Source organism: Sorex fumeus, unplaced genomic scaffold, assembly GCF_029834395.1.
Source record: "Sorex fumeus unplaced genomic scaffold, SorFum_2.1 ptg000128l, whole genome shotgun sequence".
Classification (NCBI taxonomy): domain Eukaryota; kingdom Metazoa; phylum Chordata; class Mammalia; order Eulipotyphla; family Soricidae; genus Sorex; species Sorex fumeus.
In genome coordinates, this window is record NW_026606185.1 from 24915287 (window position 1) to 24940624 (window position 25338).

The 25338-nt window shown below is 46.9% G+C and overlaps 1 protein-coding gene across 1 annotated transcript in view; it reads left to right on the plus strand.

Moving 5' to 3' along the window:
- Positions 1-25338, plus strand: part of GREB1L (GREB1 like retinoic acid receptor coactivator) — a 273750-nt gene that overhangs the window by 222695 nt on the left and 25717 nt on the right. The window contains exons 18-23 of the mRNA XM_056137907.1: positions 4555-4688; positions 8084-8423; positions 14425-14540; positions 15391-15635; positions 17982-18559; positions 18657-18759. Coding sequence (XP_055993882.1) covers positions 4555-4688; positions 8084-8423; positions 14425-14540; positions 15391-15635; positions 17982-18559; positions 18657-18759 — 1516 coding nt within the window. The remainder of the gene's footprint in view (positions 1-4554; positions 4689-8083; positions 8424-14424; positions 14541-15390; positions 15636-17981; positions 18560-18656; positions 18760-25338) is intronic.

Below are 25338 nucleotides of genomic sequence, written 5' to 3' on the forward strand. Positions count from 1 at the left end.
AAGAACTCAAGAGGAAACAAGCAAATAAGGGAAAAGGCTTCTAAATTGAGTGAGATCCCACTCCATCTGTGCTATAAACTCCACTATTTGTAAGACTCTTCAGATGAAGTTTATTTACTTTCAACTATGACCTTGTTCTAAGAAGAATTAACTTTTTTTTTTCATTTGTTTGCTTTGGGGCCATACCATCACTCCTGCTTCTGCCTTAGGAATTACTCCTGGTGCTGATCATCCCATATGGGATGCCAGGGATCAAACCTGGGTCAGGGTAGGCACTCTACTTGCTGCACTATCTCTCCAGCTTCAGGATTGACTCTTTAGGAGCTTCAAAAAAATTAAAATCTTTAGGGCAGAAGAGATAGTACAGTGGGTAGGGTACTGCACACAGCAGACCCAGGTTCAATCCCTGGCACATGATATGGTCCCTTAAGTCCCACCAAGTGATCCCTAAATACAGAGTCAAAAGTAAGCTCTGAGCACTGCCAGGTGTGGCCCCAAAACAAAAAGGAAAGAAAAAAATAAAATTAAAGCTGCCAATTTATACAGTGCCATGTTTTTATCTTCTGCCCCCGCGCCTGGCTGTTCCTCGCCAGGGCCCGTTGGAGGGGAGCGGGTTGAACTTTCCTCCCTGCCCCGACCAGGGCTCCGGCAGCCGAAGACCTCCAGGACCAGCCACCACCATGCTGAGACCACTCTCCGCACACATGAAGGTACTGGCAGAGGAACAAATCCACGCGGGTTCCGGGGCCGAGATCTCCCAGCCTACTCGGATTGGAGTCGAGCATCCTCCACCCAGATCCTCCAAATTCCAGTAGGCGGGGGTCACACCCACCACCTGGCCCCCTGGCGCCATGTAATCCCATCAACGGCCAAGACTCAGAGACTATAAAATCCAGCTCCCGGAACCGCGCGGCCGCATTTGCGGCCACGCGACATCTTATCAGGACATCTTTTTACGACATCTTATTATCTCATTCCTACTTTGGACAAACTGGCAGGCTATAGAATGTAGCCTGCCCACAGGGCAGAGTCTGGTAAACTCCCCGTGGCGTACCAAATATGCCAAATACCAGTAACAATGATGGGTCTCATTCTCCTAAAGAGCCTTGAATATAATCTCAGGGTTAGGATGAAAGAGACATTACTGGGGCCTGCTCGAGGCAATCGACGAATAACAGGATGATGAAATGAAATGAAAAAATGTTTTTATCATATGGTTTTGTAAATCATATGATTGCTCTCTTTAGATGGCTGCTGGAAACTGCAGAACCAAACTTATAACCCACTTCTAACAAAATGTACAGAAACATGTAGTATGTATCCTTTATAGTACTAATTTTACCCCCACCCCAAATTCATTTATCTTACCCTTACTTATTCTTCGTATGATTACCTCATTAATTATTCTCATTATAATTTTTCTGCCTTAACTATTTCAGGGCCGAAAAGATAGTACAGCAGGTAGGGCACCTGTCTCATGTGTGGCTGACCCAGATTCGATCCCTGGCACTACATGTGGTCCCCAGAGCCCACCAGGAGTGATCCTTGTGTACAGAAACATGGAGTCAGCCCTCAGTACTGCTAGGTGTGGCCTTTCTCCAGAAAAATTTAAAAAGGAAAAAAAAATACGTCGACATTGCACTAATCACATCTTGAATTTATTTGAAAGGAAAAGAAATCTTAGAGTGAAGAGATAGCTCCATGGACTGGAGTACATGTTTTGCATGCAGGAAGTCCAAGTTTGATTTCCCAGCCAGAGTAGCCCCTGAGCATTGAGCTGGTTGTGGTTAAAAGAAAAGAAAGTGAAAGAAATGATTAAAGAATTGTTGGGTTATATAATGGAACATGGTTTTTGTCGGTTTTTTGTGGGGTTTTGTTATTGTTGTTTTTGGGTTTTGTTTGTTTGTTTGTTTGTTTTTTTAGGTCATGCTCAGGGGTTAGTCATGGATCTACACTCAGGAATTACTCCTGGAGTGCTCAGGGGAATATATGGAATGCTGGGCCCAGTTTGGCTGCATGCAAGCAAAGGCTCTACCTTCCAGCTGTGCCATCACTCTGGCCCTGATTTTTGTCAGTTTTATTGATATGTACAGAGTTGTATTTGAAGTATGCCTCTTGATAATTTTATAGATATCTATGTTATGCAAAGATTTCTCACAGCTAGCTCATTAGTGCATCCGTCAGTCCACAGTTCAGTATGAGGGCTCGAGGATGCAATGCTGTGCCAGGGATTACCTGGGCCATCCCAGTGTTGCTGCAGGGCCTCTAGGACTGCACCTGACGATGCTGATGTTCTGGGGGCCAAGTGAAACTAGGGGTCAAACTGGAATTGACTGATGCTATTCATGCGCCTTAATCCTTGAATTAAGAGCTCTAGTATCTGTATACATATATTTTGAGAACACTTAAATTCTGTTCTTTTAGCAAATTGCACTTTATAATTCATTGTTAGCAAGTGTATGACTGATCCTGAGAAATTTTTTATCCTATTCATCAGAGTTTATACTCTGTACCAATGTCTCCCACACCCCCAATAACCTGAATACCTGTTTCTGAGTTTGACTTTGTTTTGGGGGGCCTCACTTGGCAATGCTCAGGATTTACTCCTGGGTCTGTGTCTAGGGAGCACCCGTGGGAAACCATCTGTGGTGCCAGGGATAGAGCCAGGATAAACTGCATGCTAAATTGGACCTTTTTGAAGATTCCATGTAGAAGTGATAACATGAAGTGTTTTATCTTTCTTTGATTTATTTAATTTAGCATAATACTTGCAAGATTTATCCATGATGTTGCAAATGACTGATTCCCTCTTTCTCAAGGTTACATAACATTCCATCATGCATGTACTATATACATACGTATATCACATCACCTTTATCCATTCATCCATCAGTGGACACTGAAGTTGTTTCCATATCTTGTCTGTTATGAAGAATGTGACATTTTGTCATCTCCCAAAGAGGAATTGCTGGATTCTTCAATCATTCTATTTTCACTTACCATAGTGGCTGCAACCAGTGTACAAGCCACCAACATACCCAAGTGTTCTCTTTTCTTGCCAACACATGTTATCACTCTTTTTTTTTAACTTTATTTTATTTTATTTTATTTTTTGGCTTTGGGAGCTCTACCTGATGATGTTCAGCGGTTACTTCTGGTTCTACATTCAGGAATCACTCCTGGCAGTTTTCAGGAGACCACATGGGATGCTAGGGATTGTACCTGGGTCAGCTGCATGCAAGGGAAATGCCCTAACCTGTGTACTATCACTCTGACCCCTCACTTCTCCTTATGTAGTGGGTTTCAACCTCTTACACCGGCTGCGTGTCTTCAGCCTGCTCACCAGTGGTTGGAAACCACTGTTTCAGGTTATAACCTAAAGAGGCAAAGTGAGAGCTCATTGTGGTTTTTTTTCCATCATAGAAATGTATTCATTTAGGACCAAGAACAAGATTATATATGACAAAAATTAGGAAAGCACTGTAGCACTGTAGCACTTTGCTCAAGCAGGCACCAGTAACGTCTCACAGCAAACTATGAGACTTATTACTGTTTTTGGCATATCGAATATGTCACGGGTAGCTTGCCAGGCTTTGCTGTGTAGGCGAGATACTCTCGGTAGCCTGCCAGGCTCTCCAAGAGGGGCGGAGGAATCAAACCTGGGTCAGCACCCTACCCGCTGTGCTATCACTCCAGCCCTAGGAAAGCAAATAAATAGAAAATTTGTAATAAAGAAAATTAGTACACACGCCAAAATATTTAATCCTGCGCATTTTGTACAAAATGCTACTTAAAACAACAATACAGTTAGCATGTGTAACTACTAAATTTGAAATATTAAAATTTATGTCTAGTGGTGACCTGATCAAACAGGTGTACTATTGACAGCATGAGTTGATAAAATTGCTCGGCGAATTGTGAGGTTTTAGTACTCTGATGACCCATGGTGTTAAACACCATTTGGTTTTTTTTTTCCAATGCAGGGTCACTCTCTACAGCAGTGCTGGAGTCATTGGGGACTCCAGGGAGGCACTGACTAATGTTAAATACTTTTTCATGTAAACTGCCCAATTTGGTAAAATGTTTATAGAGCCTGGCAAGCTACCCGTGATGTATTTGATATGCCAAAAACAGTAACAAGTCTCACAATGGAGACGTTACTGGTGCCCGCTCAAGCAAATCGATGAAAAACAGGACAGTGCTACAGTGTTTATAGTTCCTCTACCCAATTTTAATCAGATCATTTTTTTTGCTATTGGATTATATTATATATTATATAAAATGTATGGTGTATTATATATTATGTGTAATATATCATTCATTTATATATATACTTTGGATATTCATGTTCTTTAAATATTTGGCTTGCAAATACTCTCTTCCCTTCTAGATGTTACATTATTGATACCATCTTTTTCAGTGAAAAAGCTTTTTACTCTATTTCACTAGTTTATTCACAATTTTTTCTAGCTTCTAGGAAATAACCTAGTTTCTCCCCTAGCAAACAAGACCCGTTGTATCCCATCCTCACTGGGTTTTGCTGTTTTGAATCAGGAGGACATGAGCTGCGAGGGGAAGCTGTACTTCGGCTTGAATGAATACAGCAAGTCACTGCAGTGGGGCATCACAAGCCCACTTCTGAGATGTGATGAGACGTTTGAGAAGATGGTGACCACACTCCTGGAGAGGTAAATAAGGCTCGATAGCCCGGCTCTGCTTTCCTCTTGAAAACAGCCCGTCCAAGTCTTCCGTGTCAGTCTCACCAGGAGCCACAGCAGTAAAATGGCCTTTCCTAAGATGACCTTTGACTGATGGCTTTGTGTCAGCTCCCCAAGACCCACAAAGGGAACCAGCCATCAGCAGGAGACTGAGAGCCTCTTTTTTTTCATAATTTTATTTATTTTTCTTCTTATATTTATTTATTGAATCACTGTGGGAAAAGTTACAAAGCTTTCAGGTTTAAGTCTCGATCATACAATGATCAAATACCTTTCCCTTCACCAGTACTCATTTTTCACCACCAAGAACCCCAATATACCCCCCTCCCACCCCTCCCAATACCTGTAGGGCAGATGATTTCTACTTAACTCTTCTGAGAGCCTCTTCATGTTTCGAATCATTCCATGTGTACTTCATTGCTGCCACTAAGATTTCATGAGCAGAAAGGAATTTGCTTATTAAACAGCAAGCCTTTGAGGTTTGCCCCTGCACACACCCCATTCATTCTGCTCTTCGATATTTCCCCTCTTTTCTCCTTTACCCCAGGCAAGTACTGTTAGATGAGAAAATTTAAGTCAACTATGAGAGATTTGCAGTGTGGACAGGAAAAATTAAAGAGAACCAGCTCGTTTAAGTGAGTTCACTGTCTAGGGCTCCTCCTTTAGTCCCTGACTGTAGGAGACAGTAATTTTCTCTGCCTTGTAAGTGCTCTCCCTTGCACACGCCGACCTTAGCTTGATCCCCCCGGGTCCCCGCAGCCTATCAGGGGTAAGCCTCAAACACCACCCTGTCTGGCTAAAACCAAACCAAAAAACTGTCTGTCCTCCTGTTGCTCATCGATTTACTCGAGTGGGCCCAGTAACGTCTCCATTTTGAGACTTGTTTACTGTGTTTGGCATATTGAATATGTCACGGGTACCTTGCCAGGCTTTGCCGTGCGGGCAAGATATTGTCGGTAGCTTGCCGGGCTCTTCGAGAGGGGCGGAGGAATCGAACCCGGCTCGGCCGGACTGGCTGCGCGCAAGGCAGACACCCTACCGCTGTGCTATAAACCAAACCAAAACAAACATAAAAGTCTTCTCTGCCTTCTTTTTATACCCCACTTCCAGGAAAAATCTACGAGAGTCATGACCTTGAATTATGACTCAAAGAGCAGAATTTACGTAATCTAGTAGAGCTCCCTCCCTGTCCTCCTGCTACGGAATTCTACCTGATAATCTGGTGGAGTATTTGGTGCTCTGTTTTATGAGGTGCACAACATATTTTTTAGTAATTGTGGTTCTACAAATTGACTCAAACTATTCATAAGCCATCTTTTAAACCACCTATGACTTTGCTTAGTAAAAAGAAAGAATAGAGAATATCCTTACAAATTTTTACATGTGTGAGACTCAGAGTTTGGTCTCTGGCAATAAAAAAGAAAAAAGAAGAAATAAATATAAGTGAGGTCAGGTGGACACATCCTATCTAGCAAGTTAGAATGCTGTGTCAGAAGATTCCAGCCTAAAGTAGGTTCTAAGATTTCTGCAGCTGTTGGATTTGAGAAGACTTAACTACTTAACTGATACTGGGGCATTAATCCTTTCACAGCACAGGTGATCCTCGATTTCCCAGACCAGCAGAGTCTCCTCTCCCTGTGTTTCCTACCCACCTGTTCCCCCCACTGTTTGGAATGCCTCCGTCCTTCCAGAGACATCCTGCAGTTCCATTCCCCAGTTTTTAGTAGTTGATCACACCATCCCCTACTTCAACTCATAATCCTTACAAAATTACAATTACAGTTTAAGGTAGGCACAGCAAATTGAGAAAAACACTTGATTTAAATCCACTCCTCATTCTGAGGGTGAAATTTAAATACCTGTGTTTTGAAATTATCCTTTCTTCTTTGACTTTCCTACATAGCTAAGCAAAATAGTAAATAAATAATATTAGTTATTTATGACAGAAATTATCTTGCTGCCTCCAATCCATCACCTTCGACTGAGAATAGGTATTATTTACTGAATTGAGAATAGATATGATTTTTTTAACCCTTAAAGGAACTGGCCCAGGATTAGTTGAACTTTTAAAGAGTTTCTCCATTTTCCTCCACTTTCCTCCACTCCGTGAACTCTTCATAATGTAACTCTCTGTCAGAGAGTTACTCTAATGAAATCTGCACACAGCTCTGTATGACCAGCTGCATAACCTGGGAAAGTGCTTGAATTCCTCTCTGCCCCCTTACGTTCTTATCTCCTTTGAAAGAGAAGTAGTGTGGTTAAAATTCAGGGCACCTATGGTTCTTTTCAGCTTTAAAATACTTCACACTGTTCATTTGATGGCACTAATCGTTGTTTGACCTGGGATGCCTGGATGTGTTTGGGCAAGGTCAGTGGGCCCCTGTTTCACTTTCAGTTGAATTGTAAAGTGGAACTAGATGGATCCCCCATTAGCCTGCGTAGCTGCTTAGCTGTCCTGGCTGCAGGTAGACTAGCTGGCAGCTGGTAAACAGAGCGTTCCCACTGTCCTCACTTTACCCGGCCTCGAGGGAGGCTGGGCCAGCCTTGGCACAGAGCCACACTCTGACAGAACCAGATTTATCTACCAGCACCTCCTTACATTTGCAACGGGTCCTCTTTGCCCAATGACTTTTGTCAGCAAGTCTGATGTTCTAGGGGATTTCATGAAGCTTATTTTCGGTTTGCTCTGTAATTGCAAAAACAAACTGCCAATCTGAACAAAGTGATACTCTGACCTGTCAGTCGAGGCCCTGAGGTTGGGGTCTGGTGGAGTACTGCTGAACACTTGAGAATAGGTATGATTTTTTGGTGGTGGTCCAAAGGCCCTGAAGTGAAGTGAGTCCATTCAGGCCTTATGCTGAGTGGGGCCTCCACTGATGACAGGCTCCGCCACTAGGGGGTGCTATTTCTCCAGCACTCAAAGTTTTCTCCAACAGCCAGGCTCTGTGTGAGGCTAACCTCAGATTAATAATATTACTCCCCTCCCCCTTTTGTTGTTGTATTTGCGGGGGTGGGGGACACACCTGGCATTACTCAAAGTTTATTCCTAGCTCTGCTCAGGGATCAGTCCTGGTGGTGGTTGGGGGATCATATGCAGTGCTGGGGATCAAACCTGGGTAGCTGAATGCAAGGCAAACGCCCAACCCACTGTACTACCACTCCGGTCTCTCCAAACTTCTTTAACCAGCTGCCCCTTCTCCCCACAGACTCTGGTCCCCCCTTTGCTTCCAACAGTGTGAGCTTTGAGGCAGTTCTAGAGCCCAGTCCTGCCAGTGACCCTAAACTCTTCCCACAGTGCTCGTGTGTGTTTTCCTGCACCAGTTGGCCCTGCCACCTGATTGTCGGCTCCCTGTGCTCCGTTGCAGGTACCCCAGACTGCACAGCATGGTCGTGCGCTGCTACCTACTCATCCAGCAGTACTCAGAGGCGCTCATGGCCCTCACCACCATGGCATCGCTCCGAGACCACAGCACACCGGAAACCCTCAGCATTATGGATGACCTCATCAGCTGCCCTGGAAAAAACAAAAGCGGGAGGGGCCACATGCTCATTATCCGGGTCCCGTCGGTGCAGCTGGCAATGCTTGCCAAGGAGCGGCTCCAGGAAGTCCGCGACAAGCTGGGGCTGCAGTACCGCTTCGAGATCATCCTTGGGAACCCTGCATCAGAACTCAGCGTCGCAACTCACTTTGTGGCGCGACTAAAGGTTAGCGATGCCCCCACCTTTCTCCTGAGAAACACAGTTTGCTTCTGTTTTCTAGAAATCCTCCCTGAGTGCCTCAGAGGGCCATGTGTTCGTTTCGCACTTGTGTCCATTTGAACTTCCTGATCATGTCAAGGCTAGACTAAGGGACATTTCCCCTTTCCTAATCACGAAGATGGTTTCAAGCCCCCTTTTAGCATGTGCTTGCAGTTGGTCTTCCATGCTCTCCAACTGCAGGTGCAAAAATGAGATGATCCAATTTGACCCCCTGTTTATTGACCTTGTTCAAGATGCGTCTAACCCACCAACATCTGTTTTCTCAGAAAAAAAAATAAAAGGTAAGTTGCTCTCTCTGACCTCTGTGGGGTATGCCTTTAAGTCTCATCAGTTTACTAATCCTCTTCATTTATTTAATTATTTACTAATCCAGTCCATTTCCGTTTCACTAATCCTTAGGGTCAGGATCCTGTCTCATTTTCAGTACTCATGAACTTGCCCTCCTGCATGGGGATCCCTCAGCAGTTCTTAGTTGGTCTGTATTTGCTGGACTCTAGGGCCCAGGACAGTCCTGTATGAGATGATGCAAGCATCTCACAGACATGCTTTGCACATGTGCAAATCTAAAGCCCCAGCCCACCGAGGACAAACTGCTGCCCCTGGGCCCTCTGGGTTAGACTTGGCAGCAGGTAGGTCTTATAAACAAACCAACCTAGAGCCTTCTTAGACCCAGCTCTGAGGACTTTTGGAATCCAGCTTGACCAAGTGATTAGGGAGCATGTAATAAAGTACTTGCATATGCATCAGCCTGGTACAGAGTTACGTGCTGTGTATCAGCGTTAAACCCACCGTGGTATCTGCACTAAATTGGTTAAAGCAAACTCTAGTTTGGCACAGGTATTATTCAGAGAAAGCACACAGTGCTGGAGGATGGAGACTAGAGTTTCCCAGCTACAAAATTAGAAAACTAGACTAAGTGGTCCCGAGAAATTCTACTTGGGGAGTATTAGAGTTCATAAAGCATTTTTCAAATTAAAACATTTTTACTAGGACCAGAGAGATAGTACAGGGGTTAAGATACTTGCCTTGCATCCTGTCAATCCCAATTTGATTTGGGGGGTTTCTTTGTTTGTTTTTTGGTTTCTGGACTCAGGGGTTACTCCTGGCATTGCACTCAGGAATTACTTCTGGCGGGGCATAGGAGACCATATGGGATGCCAAGGATAGAACCCAGGTTAGTTGCATGCAAGGCAAGCGCCCTACCTGCTGTACTATCTCTTCAACCCCTACCAACCCCAGTTTGAATCCCTCACACCATATATGGCCCCACAAACACCAAGGTATAGTCCAGAGAGAGAGAGAGAGAGGCCTTTAATGGAGATGATGGCACACAGGAGGGAAGGCACTTGCTTTGCGTGAGCTGTGGTAAGTGCTGCCCTGGTTCAAATATCTGCACCATAGAAGGTCCCCAGAGCACCACCTGGTGAGCCAGAATATCCCCTGAGCACTGCTGAGTGTGGCCCAAAAGCCAAACAAACAAAATACCCAAAACTTTTTAATTATGTTCTTTTAGCTAACCTAAATTGAATAATCCAAAACTCAAGGAAAATAAATTGCATTAGCTTAGAGTAAGTAAATCTACCTAAAATATAAACTTCTATAAAGTGGAAGTTGTAACATGTATATTTCATTTATACATAATAGTGTTTGGGGCTAGAGCAATAGCACAGCAGTAGGGCATTTACTTTGCAAGTGGACAACATGGCTGACCTAAGTTCGATTCCTCTGCCCCTCTCGGAGAGCGCTGCAAGCTACCGAGAGTATCTCGCCCGCATGGCAAAGCCTGGCAAGCTACCTGTGGCATATTCGATATGCTAAACACAGTAACAAGTCTCACAATATTACTGGGCCCACTTGAGCAAATCAGTGAACAATGGGAGAACAGTGACAGTGACCTAAAATATAAACTTCTATAAAGTGGATTTGCTCGAGGGGGCCCAGTAACGTCTCCATTGGAGACTTTGTTGTTACTGTGTCTGGCATATCGAATACTCTCGGTAGCTTGCTGGGCTCTCCGAGAGGGGCGGAGGAATCGAACTCGGGTCGGCCATGTTGGCCGCGTGCAAGGCGAACACCCTACCCGCTGTGCTATCACTCCAGCCCTTGCATCCTGGGCTGGAGCGATAGCACAGCGGGTAGGGCGTTCGCCTTACAAGCGGCCAACATGGCCGACCCGAGTTCGATTCCTCCGCCCCTCTCGGAGAGCCCAGCAAGCTACCGAGAGTATTCGATATGCCAGACACAGTAACAACAAAGTCTCCAATGGAGACGTTACTGGGCCCGCTCGAGCAAATCGACGATCAACGGGAGGGCCTTTTATAAAGTGGAAGTTGTAACATGTATATTTCATTTATACATATAATAGTGTTTGGGACTGGAGCGATAACACAGCGGTAGGGCATTTGCCTTGCATGCAGCCAACATGGCCGACCCGAGTTCGATTCCTCCACCCCTCTCAGAGAGCCCGGCAAGCTACCGAGAGTATCTCGCCCGCACGGCAAAGTCTGGCAAGCTACCCGTAACGTATTCGGTATACCAAACACAGTAACAAGTCTCACAATGTTACTGGGCCCGCTCGAGCAAATCAATGAACAATGGGAGGACGTGACAGTGACAATAGTGTTCACAGTTTTCAATTATAGTGACCAATCACATAAAGCAGAATTCCTAGAATGAATAACAAAAGTCCTTTCTAAATTAAAGAAATTAAATTAAGAATTTTTTTTAAGTGAAGGTCCTGAAACTCTCTTTACAAATAACTAAGATACAGATCCTGAGTGAATAATACTAATGTTGAAGAATCTGGAAGAATCAGCGCCACTCTGATTTCCTACACACTTTTTGCAGGGAGACAAGCTAAGACTAGTGTTTGACAGCTTTTTCCCAATTGTGGCCTCCTTTTGATTGTGTTTTCTTTCTGCAACCCCCTGTCCTCCCACTTGGCCCCCTACTCTCAGGCCACGGCCCCCTACTGATGCAGTTTTTACTGGTGGCTTCCACTGAGAAGTACAAAGTTGAGGCTAAAGGTATTTCCGTTTACCCTGATAAGTGTAATGACTTAGAGTCAGTTTGTTCAGAACTTTCTGTTACAGCCTGTTACTGAATCAGTGTAAGTCCTCTGGCCATAGTTTGGAAAACAGTTACCTAACTGCCAGCACATCAGAATCACATGCAGCATTGAGAGGTGTGTTTCTGAGGGTGCCAGCTACCAAGGGCAGCTCAAGTAGTTCCTCTCCAAGCAGTTACAGCTCACACAATTTGTCTGTGTTCTTGACTCAGACCAGTCACCCAAAAGAAATTTCCATATTCTCAAAACCACTTGTCACATCTGACTGTCCTTTCTAAGCTCTGTATTTGTGTAGAAGTAAATATGTGAGCCCCCTTTGGGGTGTGCCACTTGCCAGGTGACCCCAACTTCACTGAGAACCAATCACCAACTACCTTTACCACTGTAGAGACAAGATTGGTAGGTCCTTTATCTCTAGCCTTGGATAAAATTCAATATATCTTTTTTAGTCATGGTCTTATTTTTATTTACCTATGATAATCCTGTTACATATTGTGGTTAGCTTATAAGTCATGAAAGTACTCTGGAAGGATCCAAGATTGAAACCTAAATAAATTCCTCTGGAAAGCCTTGAAAACTTTTGCTAGATTTTACTGGTCTGAGACCCATATCATTCTTGAACCCAGTGCTCACCCAGACTACTGTTTTCAGTGTTTCTGCAGAAGCTACAGCCAAGGGCAGGTTCTGTCTATAGAAGAACCATAGTCATCATTTGTCAGTAACAGCAAAATGATGGGAAAACATTTTATGGAAGTGTGGTGGACCTGGTCAAGATTAGATTTATTTGACAATCTTTTGAAAATGTACTGGTGGTAGCCCCCCACGAGCGGCTCTCCGGCACAGCCATGGCTCCAGAGGCAAAAGAACTTAATCCAGAGCCTGGCAGCTTGCGGCAGAAAAGTGAATGGACCATGCGTTAAACTATGGCGCCATGCCTCCCCGGGAGGGAAAGGGTGTTGCTCCTGTCTGCCTTTTTCCCCTCCAGCAGCAAGGTGGCCGCTGCCTCAGAGCTTATAGGAAAGCCAGGTATGAGCCAGCGGTGACAGACAACTGCAGTCTCATGGGAGCTCATACCAGCTCATCCTTCACGCCCTACTGAGGTCACGAGTTGCCCCCCACGAGTGGCTCTCCGGCACGGCCATAACACCAGATGCACAGAAACCAATCTCGTAATTATCTGGCTCTTGGCAGAAATCCCTCCAGACTTACCTAGCAAAATATCAGAAATCCAAAATCGCGTGACCGCAACATCATATGGTTCTCAAAACCAGCTATAGAAAACAAATTATTTCACAATGCCTTTTCAGCAATTCTGATTGTTGGGGTGAAATTCTAAACAATAATGGTGCATCTTCTGTGGAAATAATGTAATCAAAGTAGAGAGTTAAGTGGAAATCATCTGCCTCACAGGTGTTGGGAAGGGTGGGAAGGGGTTATATTGGGGTTCTTTGTGGTGAAAAATAAGTACTGGTGAAGGGAAAGGTGTTTGATCATTGTATGACCGAGACTTAATCTTGAAAGCTTTGTAACTTTCCCCACAGTGATTCAATAAATAAATAAAAGGAAAAAAATAATAATAACAAAAAAAAGAAGAAAATGTACTGGTGTAGATTTGTCTCCCCAGACTTAAAACCTTAATACCAGATTATTTTAAGATAAAATCAGGTGCACTAACACCTCATAATGGAAATCATTTGGAAGCACACAGGAATAAAATCTGGACCCAAGAAACTTTTTAACCTTATAGAAAACAGTATGGACGATTCCCAAAAAAATTAGAAATTGAGCTCCCATTTTGGGCTGGAGCAATAGCACAGAGGGTAGGGCATTTGCCTTGGTTGCGGCCGACCTGGGTTCGATTCCTCCGTCCCGCTTGGAGAGCCCAGCAAGATAACGAGAGTATCCCGCCCGCACAGCAGAGCCTGCCAAGCTCCCCGTGGCAAATTCAATATTGCCAAAAACAATAACAACAAGTCTCACAATGGAGATGTTACTGGTGCCTACTCGAGCAAATCTATGAACAAGAGGACAGTGCCACAGTGCTACAGAGCTCCCATTTGACCCATCTATCCCACTTTTGGGAATATATCCTGGAGAGGCAAAAGAGTATGGTGGAAATGACATCTGCACCTGTATGTTCATTGCGACACTGTTTACAATAGTCAAAATCTGGAAAAAACCCAAGTGCCCAAGAACAGATGACTGGTTAAAGAAATTTTGGTACAACTACACAATGGAATACTATGTAGCTGTCAGAAAAGATGAAGTCATGAAATTTGCGTATAAATGGATCAACATGGAAAGTATCATGTTAAGTGAAATGAGTCAGAAAGAGAGGGAGAGACATAGAAAGATTGCATTTATCTGTAGAATATGAAGTAACAGAATGGGAGACTAACACCCAAGGATAGTAGAGATAAGGACCAGGAGGTTTACTCCACTGCTTAGAAGCCAGCCTCAAATACTGGAAGAAAAGGCAGCTCAGATAGAGAAGGGAACACCAAGTAAAGAGTGTTTGGAGGACCAGCTCGGGTTGGGAGATGCGAGCCGAATGTAGACTATAGATCGAATGCAACAGCTACTCAGTGCCTCTAGTGCGAACTACAACACCCAAAGGAATGCCCTGCCACAGAGGCCGGGTGGGGTGGGGGTGATGGGAGAGATATTGGAATCATTGATGGTGGAGAATGGGCACTGGTAGAGGGATGGGTACTCACTCATCATTGTATGACTGAAATGCAAGCACGAAAGTTTGTAAGTCTAAAACTGTACCCCACGGTGATTCACTAGTAAAAAATTTTAAATAAATAATAAAAAACTTTTTTAAAATTTGGTAACTTAATGAGGTTTAATTTTTATCATTTGGATTCCTTTCTGTAGACCTGGAGAGGAAATGAGCCAGAGGAGTGGATCCCTCGGACATACCAAGATTTAGAAGGACTGCCTTGTATAGTGATTTTAACTGGCAAAGATCCTCTTGGAGAAACATTTCCCAGGTACAGTGTGAATGATTAGCTCTTATTTTTCATGGGTTGGTTTGCTGAGCTGATGGTTAACACCTGTGGATGTCAAACCATTTTATTCATTTCATCCTGAATGTCTTGTTGTGAGAATTGTTTTATTGGGGATGCAAGAAATTTAGCTGTTTGGGGGCTGGAGCAATAGCACAATGGGTAGGGCAATTGCCTTGCACGTGGTCAGCCCGGATTCGATTCCCAGCATCCCATACGGTCCCCTGAGCACTGCCAGGAGTAATTCCTGAGTGCATGAGCCAGGAGTAACCCCTGTGCAACGCCGGGTATGACCCCAAAAAGCAAAAAAAAAAAGAAAAAGAAATTTAGCTGGTGATTCTTCCCTCCGATTTTCCAGAGATAAGCTTGCAATTTGGAGAAAGGGAGGTAATCACAGCTGAGAAGTGTTTACGTGCCTAAACAAGGAGAGAGGTTGTGAGAAAAGCACCTACTCCAAAGAGAATTTTTATTTATTACTATTATTATCTCTATCTGCTATTCCCAAACCCTTCAAGAATCTCAGGCTTATAGATTGAAAGGTGACAACAGCAATAATAGCATAAATTGAACATCGTCACTTGTCCTAAATGTCTCACACGGGTCATGTCTGTCTCTCCTCACAATAACCTACGAATCACGCCCTATTATTCTATCTTATACTTCAAGAAAATGAAGTGACTAGTCTGAAATCAGAGCGGCTGGGAGGTTTAAATCAAGTATTATCTGACACTGAGAAACCAAGGTCTTAGCTACTGTTGTGATCAACCGCCTGGGACACGGTAGCGCTGAGTGCATGGCCTGATGGATCCCCTCCAACATAATTGCTTTTGTGCAGATCTCTGAAGTACTGTGACCTCCGGTTAATCGACTCGAGCTATTTAACCCGCACGGCCCTAGAGCAGGAGGTGGGTCTGGCTTGCTGCTATGTCTCAAAAGAGGTCATCCGGGGGCCCACGGTCGCCCTGGACCTGAGTGGGAAGGAACAGGAACGAGCCCCCATAAGTGAGAATGATCCCGATGAGCTGCTGATCGACCTGGAGAGGCCCCAGAGCAATAGCAGTGCTGTCACTGGAACCTCAGGTCAGTACTTTCCGTTCTTTTTCCAAGATGAGGGGCAGGAATCCGTTAGAAGGCACAGGGAAGGCAGAACCAAACCGCTACTGCTACGCCTGAAGGCTTTCAGTGGGCCCCTGACCGGGGCGGTCTTAGTTCCCTAGAAGACGTCCCTGGGAGCAGAACGTTTGAACAGCTATCAGGTACATCTCCGGGTAAACATTTAATTAAGGTTTCTGGATTTTTTTTTTTTTTGCTTTTTGGGTCACACCCAGAGATGCTCAGGGGTTACTCCTGGCTCTGCACTCAGAAATTACTCCTGGCAGTGCTTGGGGGACCATATGGGGTGCTGGGAATCGGACTCGGGTCAGCCGCGTGCAAGGCAAATGCCCTACCCACTGTGCTATTGCTCCAGCCCCCAAGAGTTCCTGGATTCTTCCCTCCAACTTTGCAGAACTCAGCAAAGCTAGGTTACGTGTACTCTTATCAACCCAGCCTGCACTGTTTCCTTTAGTTGTTTTTTTTTTCTACCCATAATGACCACATAGACATTATACACTAGACATTTGCAGCGGGCCCTCTTTTTCTTTCAGATCCTCTTGTTGTAAATGTGTGCTAATTGGCTTAGAACCTGACACAAAGTGATTGAGTGAGTGACTGAAGGAGCCAGGTAGGCAGGTAGTGAATGGCAGCTTGTTGGTGAGGCTGCCCGGGGGCACTGATTGGTATGGTGGCTGAGATGTATCTCCCAGCCGTGCCCTGGACCACCACTGTGTGGGCTAGTGCATGAGATTTCTTCAGGTAAGTTTCATTACATCAGGGGAAGAGATGTTTAAGAGGTTAAGGCACTGACCCGAGCACAGAGCCAGAAGGAAGCGGTGAGTGCCACTGGGCGTGGGCCAAATCCCTCTCCCTCACAAAAATAAAAGCTTTATCGCCTCAAATGCAGCACTGTTTCAATTACTTTTTATTACAAAAGTAATCAGGGCAGACTGATAGTACTGGAGTTTAAAAACAGGCTTTGCATCCCACCAACCCTGGTTTAATCCTTTGCACTATATAAGGTCCCCCAGGTACTGCCAGTAGGGACCCCTAAGCACAGAACCAGGGATAACCTCTGAGCACCACTCGGTGTGACCCAGAAATCAAAAGGAAAAAGGAATCAGAACAAAACTTTGTGTAGGAACTTAGAGAACGTAACAAAATGCAGAGATGACAAGTGAAACCTAACCTTATTGCCAACCCTTACCAGCAGCAACCTTCTTTCACCCACATTTCACTCCTGTCTCTAGGACACACATAGATACACTCACATGTCTAAAAGCAACTCTGGTCTCTGTTCCTCGTCAGCATCTGGTCCTGCAGTGACAACTTCTCTGGAAGAGCACAGAAAGGCCTAGCTACCCCCCTCGGCCAAGGGTCAGGCTGTATTTCCCTGCAGCTCCTAGTGCAGGGTTTTCTCTGAGGCCACTCAGAAAGAAGCTGACGGTTCCGAGGGTAGTAAAGGCAGCAGAAGGGAGAGGAAAATAAGCCATCTGGGAGTCAGGGGGTTTGGGCAGGAGCACAGGAGGGGAAGGAGAAACTTTCTTCCTTTGGTGCTATATCAGAAACCCTCTTCCCCTTGAGAGCCACCCCACCTGTTCTGGGCCTGGCTTTGATGAGTCTGCTTAGACCAGTGGTCTCCATATGCCGGTCTGCAGGCCAGAGAGGGGCCACAGGTGTGAATGCATGGGAAGGCTAACTTGAACTGCCTCCGGCCTTCCAGGACACCCTGTACTCACAGCCTAAGTCTCACGTTAGGCTGACTGTGATGGTCTTGGCAGGACACGAAAGTCCAGGGAGCAAAACTTGATGTCAGTAACCAATTCTTCTTCTAGGACTTTCCAAGGTCAGGGTTAGACATGCCTGGGGAGCCTCCAGCGATGGCTTTAATGAGCATTCGTTTATCCTTGAATCAAGATGGTTCAGACAGTAGGTGGGAAAATGCATTTGAAGGGCCAGAGTGTTAGTTCAGGGGGTCAGGCACTTGCCTTGCCCATCAATCCGTGACACCCCGTCAGGTTCCCTATGCCCTGCCGAGAGTGATCCCTGAGCATAGAGCCAGGAGCAAGTCTTGTCCGCCACTGGTGTGACCCAAATGCAGACCCCTGCGTGCAGCCCAGACCAGCCTGGCGGCCAGGACACAGCCCCCAGAAACAATAAGGCACGGGATGTGGGGGGATCTCGACTTGCCAGGGTCACCCAGAAGGCGGAGGGTGTGGAAACGCGGGCCGGTGGGGCCGGGAGACTCCCCTGGTTGCCCCGGCGGAGGTGCCCGGGCAGAGGGGCCCGCACCCCCGCTCTGGTAACGCGCCGGGCTCTGTCCTCTTGCAGGCTCCGTCATGGAGAACGGGGTGAGCTCCTCCAGCATGGCCGACAAGTCCCAGAAGCCGCCCCCGACCCCCAGCTTCCAGAGCCCCGCCACCAGCGTGGGGCTGGACGAAGGGGTCTCGGCGGGCCTCGGGGGCGCGGGGGAGGCGCTGAAACAGGAGTGCGACTCGCTGGGCGCGCCGCTGGCCAGCAGCACCACGTCCCGGCCGCCGTCGTCGCCGTGCGCGGGGGGCCCACGAGCGCTGGCCTGGCCGCCGGGGCGGCCGGCGGGCGGCGGGGGCCTGGCGGGCGCGCTGCCCCCCGTGGTCATCCTGTCCAAGGCCGCCTACGGGCTGCTGGGCGCCCCGCGCGGGGGCCAGCTGCCCGCCGCCTCGGCCCTGCTGCCGCACGCCGACGTGGCCTGGGTGAGCGCGCTGCGGCCGCTGCTGCCCCGCGAGCCGAGCGGCGAGGAGCAGTCGCTGTACTACCGCCAGTGGACGGCCGCGCGGCCGCACCACGCCGACCACGCCAACCAGGCCGACCCCGCCACGGGCGCCCGCGCCTGCCACCCGCGCCGCCTGCTGCTCACCGGGCCGCCGCAGGTAGGCCGGGGGAGCCGGGCGGGGCGCGGGCGCGGGGGCCGCCGGGCGGGCGGGCGGCTGACTCCTCGTCCTCTGCGCCCCGCACCGGATCCCACAGGTGGGCAAGACCGGCTCCTACCTGCAGTTCCTCAGGATCCTCTTCCGGATGCTCATCAGGCTCCTGGAGGTGGATGTGTATGACGAGGGCGAGATCAACACAGGTGAGCCCTCCCGGGCGCGGCGGGATGTGTATGGCGAGGGCGAGATCAACACAGGCTGGAGATGGCAGAGAGCGTGTGTGTGTGTGTGTGTGTGTGTGTGTGTGTGTGTCTGTCTGTCTGTCTGTCTGTCTGTCTGTCCTGGATGTGTATGACGAGGGCGAGATCAACACAGGCTGGAGATGGCAGAGTGGGGTGCTCCCCCGCGCGCACGTGTGTGTGTGTGTGTGTGTGTCTGTCTGTCTGTCTGTCTGTCTGTCTGTCTGTCCTGGATGTGTATGACGAGGGCGAGATCAACACAGGTGAGCCCTCCCGGGCGCGGCGGGATGTGTATGGCGAGGGCGAGATCAACACAGGCTGGAGATGGCAGAGGGCGTGTGTGTGTGTGTCTGTCTGTCTGTCTGTCCTGGATGTGTATGACGAGGGCGAGATCAACACAGGCTGGAGATGGCAGAGGGCGTGTGTGTGTGTGTGTGTGTGTGTGTCTGTCTGTCCTGGATGTGTATGACGAGGGCGAGATCAACACAGGCTGGAGATGGCAGAGTGGGGTGCTCCCCCGCGCGCACGTGTGTGTGTGTGTGTCTGTCTGTCTGTCTGTCCTGGATGTGTATGACGAGGGCGAGATCAACACAAGCTGGAAATGGCAGGGTGGGGCGTGTGTGTGTGTGTGTCCTGGAGGTGGATGTGTATGACGAGGACGAGATCAACACAGGTGAGCTCCCAGGCACAACGGCTGGAGATTTGCGGAGTGGGGTGTGTGTGTTGGGGGGGTGTCTCTCTCTCTGGGGGAATGATACCTCTGGCTGGGAAAGATGTTGTGCAGAGAGGCGTTTCTGCAAAGGTCTGGGTGTGCATTGCCCAAGTGGCTGAGGACTGGTTCCAAGTGCCGGCAGGGTTGATGCCCTCTGTCAGGCCTTTTCTGGGTTGTGTCTCCGCAGCCCTAGGAAGGGGCTGGGAAGGCTTGCGCTTATGTGCTGCACATGTAAACGTCCACGTGCAGCCCAGCCGACCCTTCTCTCCCCTCAGCACCACAAAGAAATCCCCGCTTACATTTGCAATAAGGAGCAAGGGCTAATGTGTGGCAGGGCTGGGGTGGGGGTGGGGCTGGTTTTCAAACCAAGACCCTGTCCTCTGAGCCACCCAGCTCCTGGCACGCCACCCCTTGCCTGCTTCCCCATGATGGAGATGCTGTGGTGCCCTGACAGCGGGCAGACACAGCCAGTGACCACACTGCTGTTTGCTCAGCACCACCTGGCGGGAGAAGGGTCTGAGGAAGTGAGGACGAGCCCATCTCTGTTTACAAACTGCACCTGGGTTCCTGGGCCTTGTCCTCAGGTCCCACAGGAAAGAATATCAGGAGAGGACAGTGAAGCAAAATGCTTCCACTGAGGAATGGGAGAGCGGGCGAGAGCACTCTGGGATTTGAGGAGCTGCACGTGCCTGGGCGAGTGGCCCCCTCCAGGGAAGGGGCCGTCTGTGCACCCAGAGGTGCTGATGTGGGCAGCGCCTCTTGGTTTCATGGTACTAGTTTTCTTAGTCTTTTTCCAGGCTGCCCCGAACTTGGGGCTTTCTGTGTCCGTAATTGTCTGCTGTGGCATTGCCAAAGTAAAAGGACTTTGAGCTTTGGGTGACCTCCCTCAGGTCTGACCCAATGAAGTTTCTTACAAAGGAAACATGGTTCTGCTGAGGCGTCTCCATCTCATCTTCTCTCAGGGAATCCAGCCTTCTTCCCTAGCCTGGCATCATTCAGAGTTTTTTCAGTACTCAATTCCTGCAAATCATTTCCAAAGATTGGGACAGGGAGGATGGAGGGGGCCGGTGCCATAGTACAGAGGATAGGGTGTTTGCCTTGCACTCTGGCAAAAGCCAGGATAAGCCCTGAGCAACACCAGTGTGACCCCCAAAACAAAGCAGATAATGGGGGCTGGGGGCGGGGGGGGGCATGTTCAGCCTTTGTGCACTGGGGCTGGCAAAAGGGTTGATGACAGTGTGATTCCTTTTCACATTCCTTTTCACATTCACATTGGTTTTATTGCTTCCCGGAACTCATTACCAACGGGTCCCACCACACTCCCATAGGGCCAGAGAGTGGGTGTGAGCAGGGATCAGCCAGCTCATCTCTGACCAAGAACAGTGTGGCCTCGAGCCAGGGTTTTGCATCTGATAATCAGACTCGCTAATCAGGTGCAGCCTGCTCCTGATCATGAGAAGCCTGTTTGGCTTTATGGCTTCTCTCTTATTTTAGTGCTGAGAATTGTAGACACTCAGTGACACATTAAAGGGGGGGCAGATTTAAAAAAAGGCCAGAATTATAGTAGGAACTTTGCCTTGCACATGGCTCACCTCAGTTCGATTCCCAACATCTCATATGGTCCCCGAGCACCACTGCCTATGAACCCCCCCCCCCAAAAAAAAAGAAAATGAACTTAAAGTTTCAGGTAAAATGAAAACTTCACCTCAGGCATATAAAATTAAACAAATCATGTTTGAGTTTCATGTTCAACCCAGCTAGCCAGGCATATAAAAATATCGTGCTTAAAAGATAGTAGTTGTGCTTCTAGCCTTCTAGAATTTTTTTTTAACTCGATGTACAACACTGTATAAACTTCAGGTGTACAGCTCATATTCCCACAGGTGTTTATGCCACACCATACCCCCTGCCCACCGTCTAGTTTTACCATCTGTCATGATCCTTGTGGGGCTGACCATCTGGTCATCTCTTTCTATCATCTTCTAAAGATTGTTGGTTTTGGGGTGTGAGGGTCTCCACATCACTGCTTGGGAGCTTGGGTGCTGTGTTTGAATATACTTGGTCTCCCAACCCTCTGCCCAATGGGTAGGTGCTCAGGCCTGGCTCCTCAAGCCCATGCTAGGCCCATGGGAACTATCCCCACAATTATCCCCGGGGAGCCCCAGGGTGCAGGGGATCTAACTCAGAGCCCCACACATGAGGCTCCATCTTTGAGCAGCCACCCAGCCGCTAAGTGGTTAGGTTTTGTTCACTTCTCTTTTTATCCCACATGGTGAAATCTTCCAGTCTGTCTCTGACTCAGCACCCTCTGGCATACACCCACCCTGGTCCTCACAAATGGCATCTTTTTCATACCGCATCTTTTTTTTTTTTGAGATAACATTGGTTTGCAAGAATATAAATGTTTATAAGTTTTAGGGATATAGTGTTACCACACTCACCGCCACAGTCCAGCTGACACTTTCAGCCTATGCTTCCTTGCTCCCTCCCACCCTCTAAGAAATCTCAAATCTGGGGCTGGAGTGATAGCACAGTGGGTAGGGCATTTGCCTTGCACGTGACTGACCCGGGTTCGATTCCCAGCATCCCATATGGTCCCCTGAGCTACTGCTAGGAGTAATTCCTGAGCACAGAGCCAGGAGTAACCCCTGTGCATCGCCAAAAAGCCAAAAAAAAAATCTCAATTCTATCTGGTTAGAGTCTTTAGCACTGTTCACCCGTTGTTCATTAGCCTTCCTGGTAGACTGTTCTCATGAGTGTGAGGTGATTATCCTATTGCCTTTTTGATTTGCATGTTCCTGATGATGAGATTTGCTCAAGTGGGCACCAGTAACGTCTCCATTGTGAGACATGTTGTTGCTGTTTTGGGCATATTAAATAAGCCATGGGGAGCTTGCCAGGCTCTACCGTGCAGATGGGATACTCTCGGTATCTTGCTGGGCTCTCCGAGAGGGACGGAGGAATTGAACCCGGGTGCAAGGCTCCAGCCCGTATATTTCTGCCCCGTGCTCTGAATATACCACATATAAGCAAAATTATCCAGTATTTGTCTTTTACCTCCTAACTTATCTCAGCTTAGCATGACCAGCCCCTCCTGTTCTATTCCTGTTGTAGCAAAAGGCAAACTTTCTGCCTCTCTTGGTGCTGTTGTGTATGTAGACCACGTCTTGAGCCACTCAGCCATTGTTGGGCCAGATCTCAGCTATTATAAACGGTGCTGCAGTGAACACAGCAGTGCACATATCTTTTCAAAATTAGTATTTTTTGTGTTCTTTGGGTAGATTCTTGGGAGTGGAATTACTATCATGTGGTGTTCTATTTTTAGTATCTTAAGAAATCATTATATTATTTTTCCATAGATACTGAGCCAGCTTTACTTTCTTGCCAACAGAGAATGAAGGTTCCTTTTATTCCATATCCCTGCCAGCTTTGCTGTTACTAGCCTTCTTGGTAGACTGTTCTCATGGGTGTGAGGTGATTATCCTATTGCCTTTTTGATTTGCATGTTCCTGATGATGAGAGGTTGAGCATTTGTTCATGTGCTTATTTGCCTTATACATGCGTTCTTGGAGAAGTATCTGTCCAAATTCTGTTGTTACTTTGGGCTATACCTGGTGATGCTCAGGGGCTTCTGCACATCAGTGTTTTAGAGTACTGTTTGGGCTCCATTTGAGAACAAGAATTGAACGCCTGCTCCTGCAGGCAAAGTATCACGTATGCGCCCTAGCCTACTGAACTATCCTTCCCGCCTTCCATACTTTTGAGTGAGATTGTTGAGTTTTAGGAGTTCTTTATAAGTTCTTTATGTATTTTTGTTTTATTTCCTTTAGCAGTGCAGAGCTTTTTATTTTGACATAATATCATGTTTCTTAGTTTATGTTGTTTCTCTTGCCAATGGAGTCCCTGAATATATCACTGTATTTTGTAGATTCATTGTCTTTAATCCGTTCTGAATAAATTTTTTTGTTTGGTTGGTTTTGGGTCATACCTGGCAGTACTCGATATACTCTGGGTTCTAGAATCACTCTGGTGGTGCTTGTTAATCGGCGTACTATACAGTGCCAGAGATTGGGCCCCAGGTTTCCTGCATGTAAGCATGCTCAGCTAATTGAGCTGTCTCTATGGCTCCTGGAGTTAACTTTTGTGTATTAGTGTGAAATAATGAGTCAGTTTCATTTATTTGCATGTGACCATTCAGTTCCCAAGAACCATTTGTTGACGAGACCTTCATTTCTCTGTTCTATGCTCTTGGCTCCTTGTCAAACATTAACTGTCCATATATATGAGGGCTGATTTTTTGAGTTCTCTATTCTATTCCATTGATCTGAGTGCTTTTATTAAAATATCATACATTTTTAAAATACTGTAGCTTTATTGTCTTGTTCAAACTCAGGGATAATGACTTCCAAACTTTTTCCTCAGCATCTTCCCAGGATGGGAGATGCATGCTGAAAGTAGACTATGGACCGAACATGATTGGACTCAATGCCTCTTTTGCAGACCACAACACCCAAAAGGAGAGAGAGAACAAAAGGGAATACCCTGCCACAGAGGCAGAGTGGGATGGGGGGGGATTGGGTGTGGAAGGGATACTGGGATCCATGGTGGTGGAAAATGGGCACTGGTGGAGGGATGGGTACTTGATCATTGTATAATCAAAACCCAAGCACAAAAATTTGTAAGTTTACAACTGTACCTCATGTTGTTTCACTAATAAAAATTTAAATAAATAAATAAAACTTTTTCCTCAGCATTTCTTGAATAGTGCAGGAAGTTTTGTCGTTTCATACAAAGTTCAGTAATATTTGTTCTAGGTCCTTGAATAATGGCATTGGAATTTTGATAGCACTGTAGCACTGTCCTCCCATTGTTCATCAATTTGCTTGAGCTGGCACCAGTAACATCTCACAACAAATTGAGACTTGTTACTGTTTTTGGCATATTGAATACGCCATGGGTAGCTTGCCAGGCTTTGCCATGCAGGTGAGATACTCTCAGTAGCTTCCCAGGCTCTCCGAGAGGTGCAGAGGAATCGAACCCAGGTCGGCTGCGTATAAGGCAAATGCATTTGTACATATTTTGGCTAGCATGATTACTTTGGGGTGCCAGACATGGCAATGCTCAGAACTTACTCCTAGCTTTGTACTCATGAATCACTCCTGGCTCTGTGCTCAAGGACCACTCCTGGTGGTGCTTAGGGGCCCATATTCAGTTTCCAAAGTACTTATCTTACCCACTGTACTATCTCTCTGACTCTCTTTTTGTTTTCAAATCATATCCAGCAGTGCTATGGGTTACTCCTTGCTTATTGTTCATTGACCATGGAGTGCCAGGAGTTAAATGCAGACCTTGAGCTTGCAAAGGTATCCTGCCCTAGAATATTTACCATTTTCTATGTCTTCCTTCTTTCTTTCTTCATTTCTTCTCCCTCTTTCTGAGTAGGAGGCCTCCCAGGCAGTGTTCTAGGGCTCCTGGGGCCACCCCTTAGCAATTTTCAGCCAACCAAGCCAGTGGTTCAATGCTCAGAACCAAAGATGTATTGGCAGGAGCTGGAGCTATAGAACAGTGGGTAGGGCATTTGCCTTACATGCGGCCGACCCAGGTTCGATCCCCAGCATCCCATGTGGTCCCCTGTGCACCACCAGGAGTAATTCCTGAGTGCAGAGCCAGGAATAACCCCTGTGCACCACTGAGTGAGACTCAAAAAGCAAAAAAAAAAAAAAAAAAAACCAAAATCACCAAAAAAAACAAAATTCTAAAAAATCTTAAAACACACACACACACAAAGATGTGTTGCAGCTAGTGTTTTTGCAGTTCTGAAGACTTCCAGG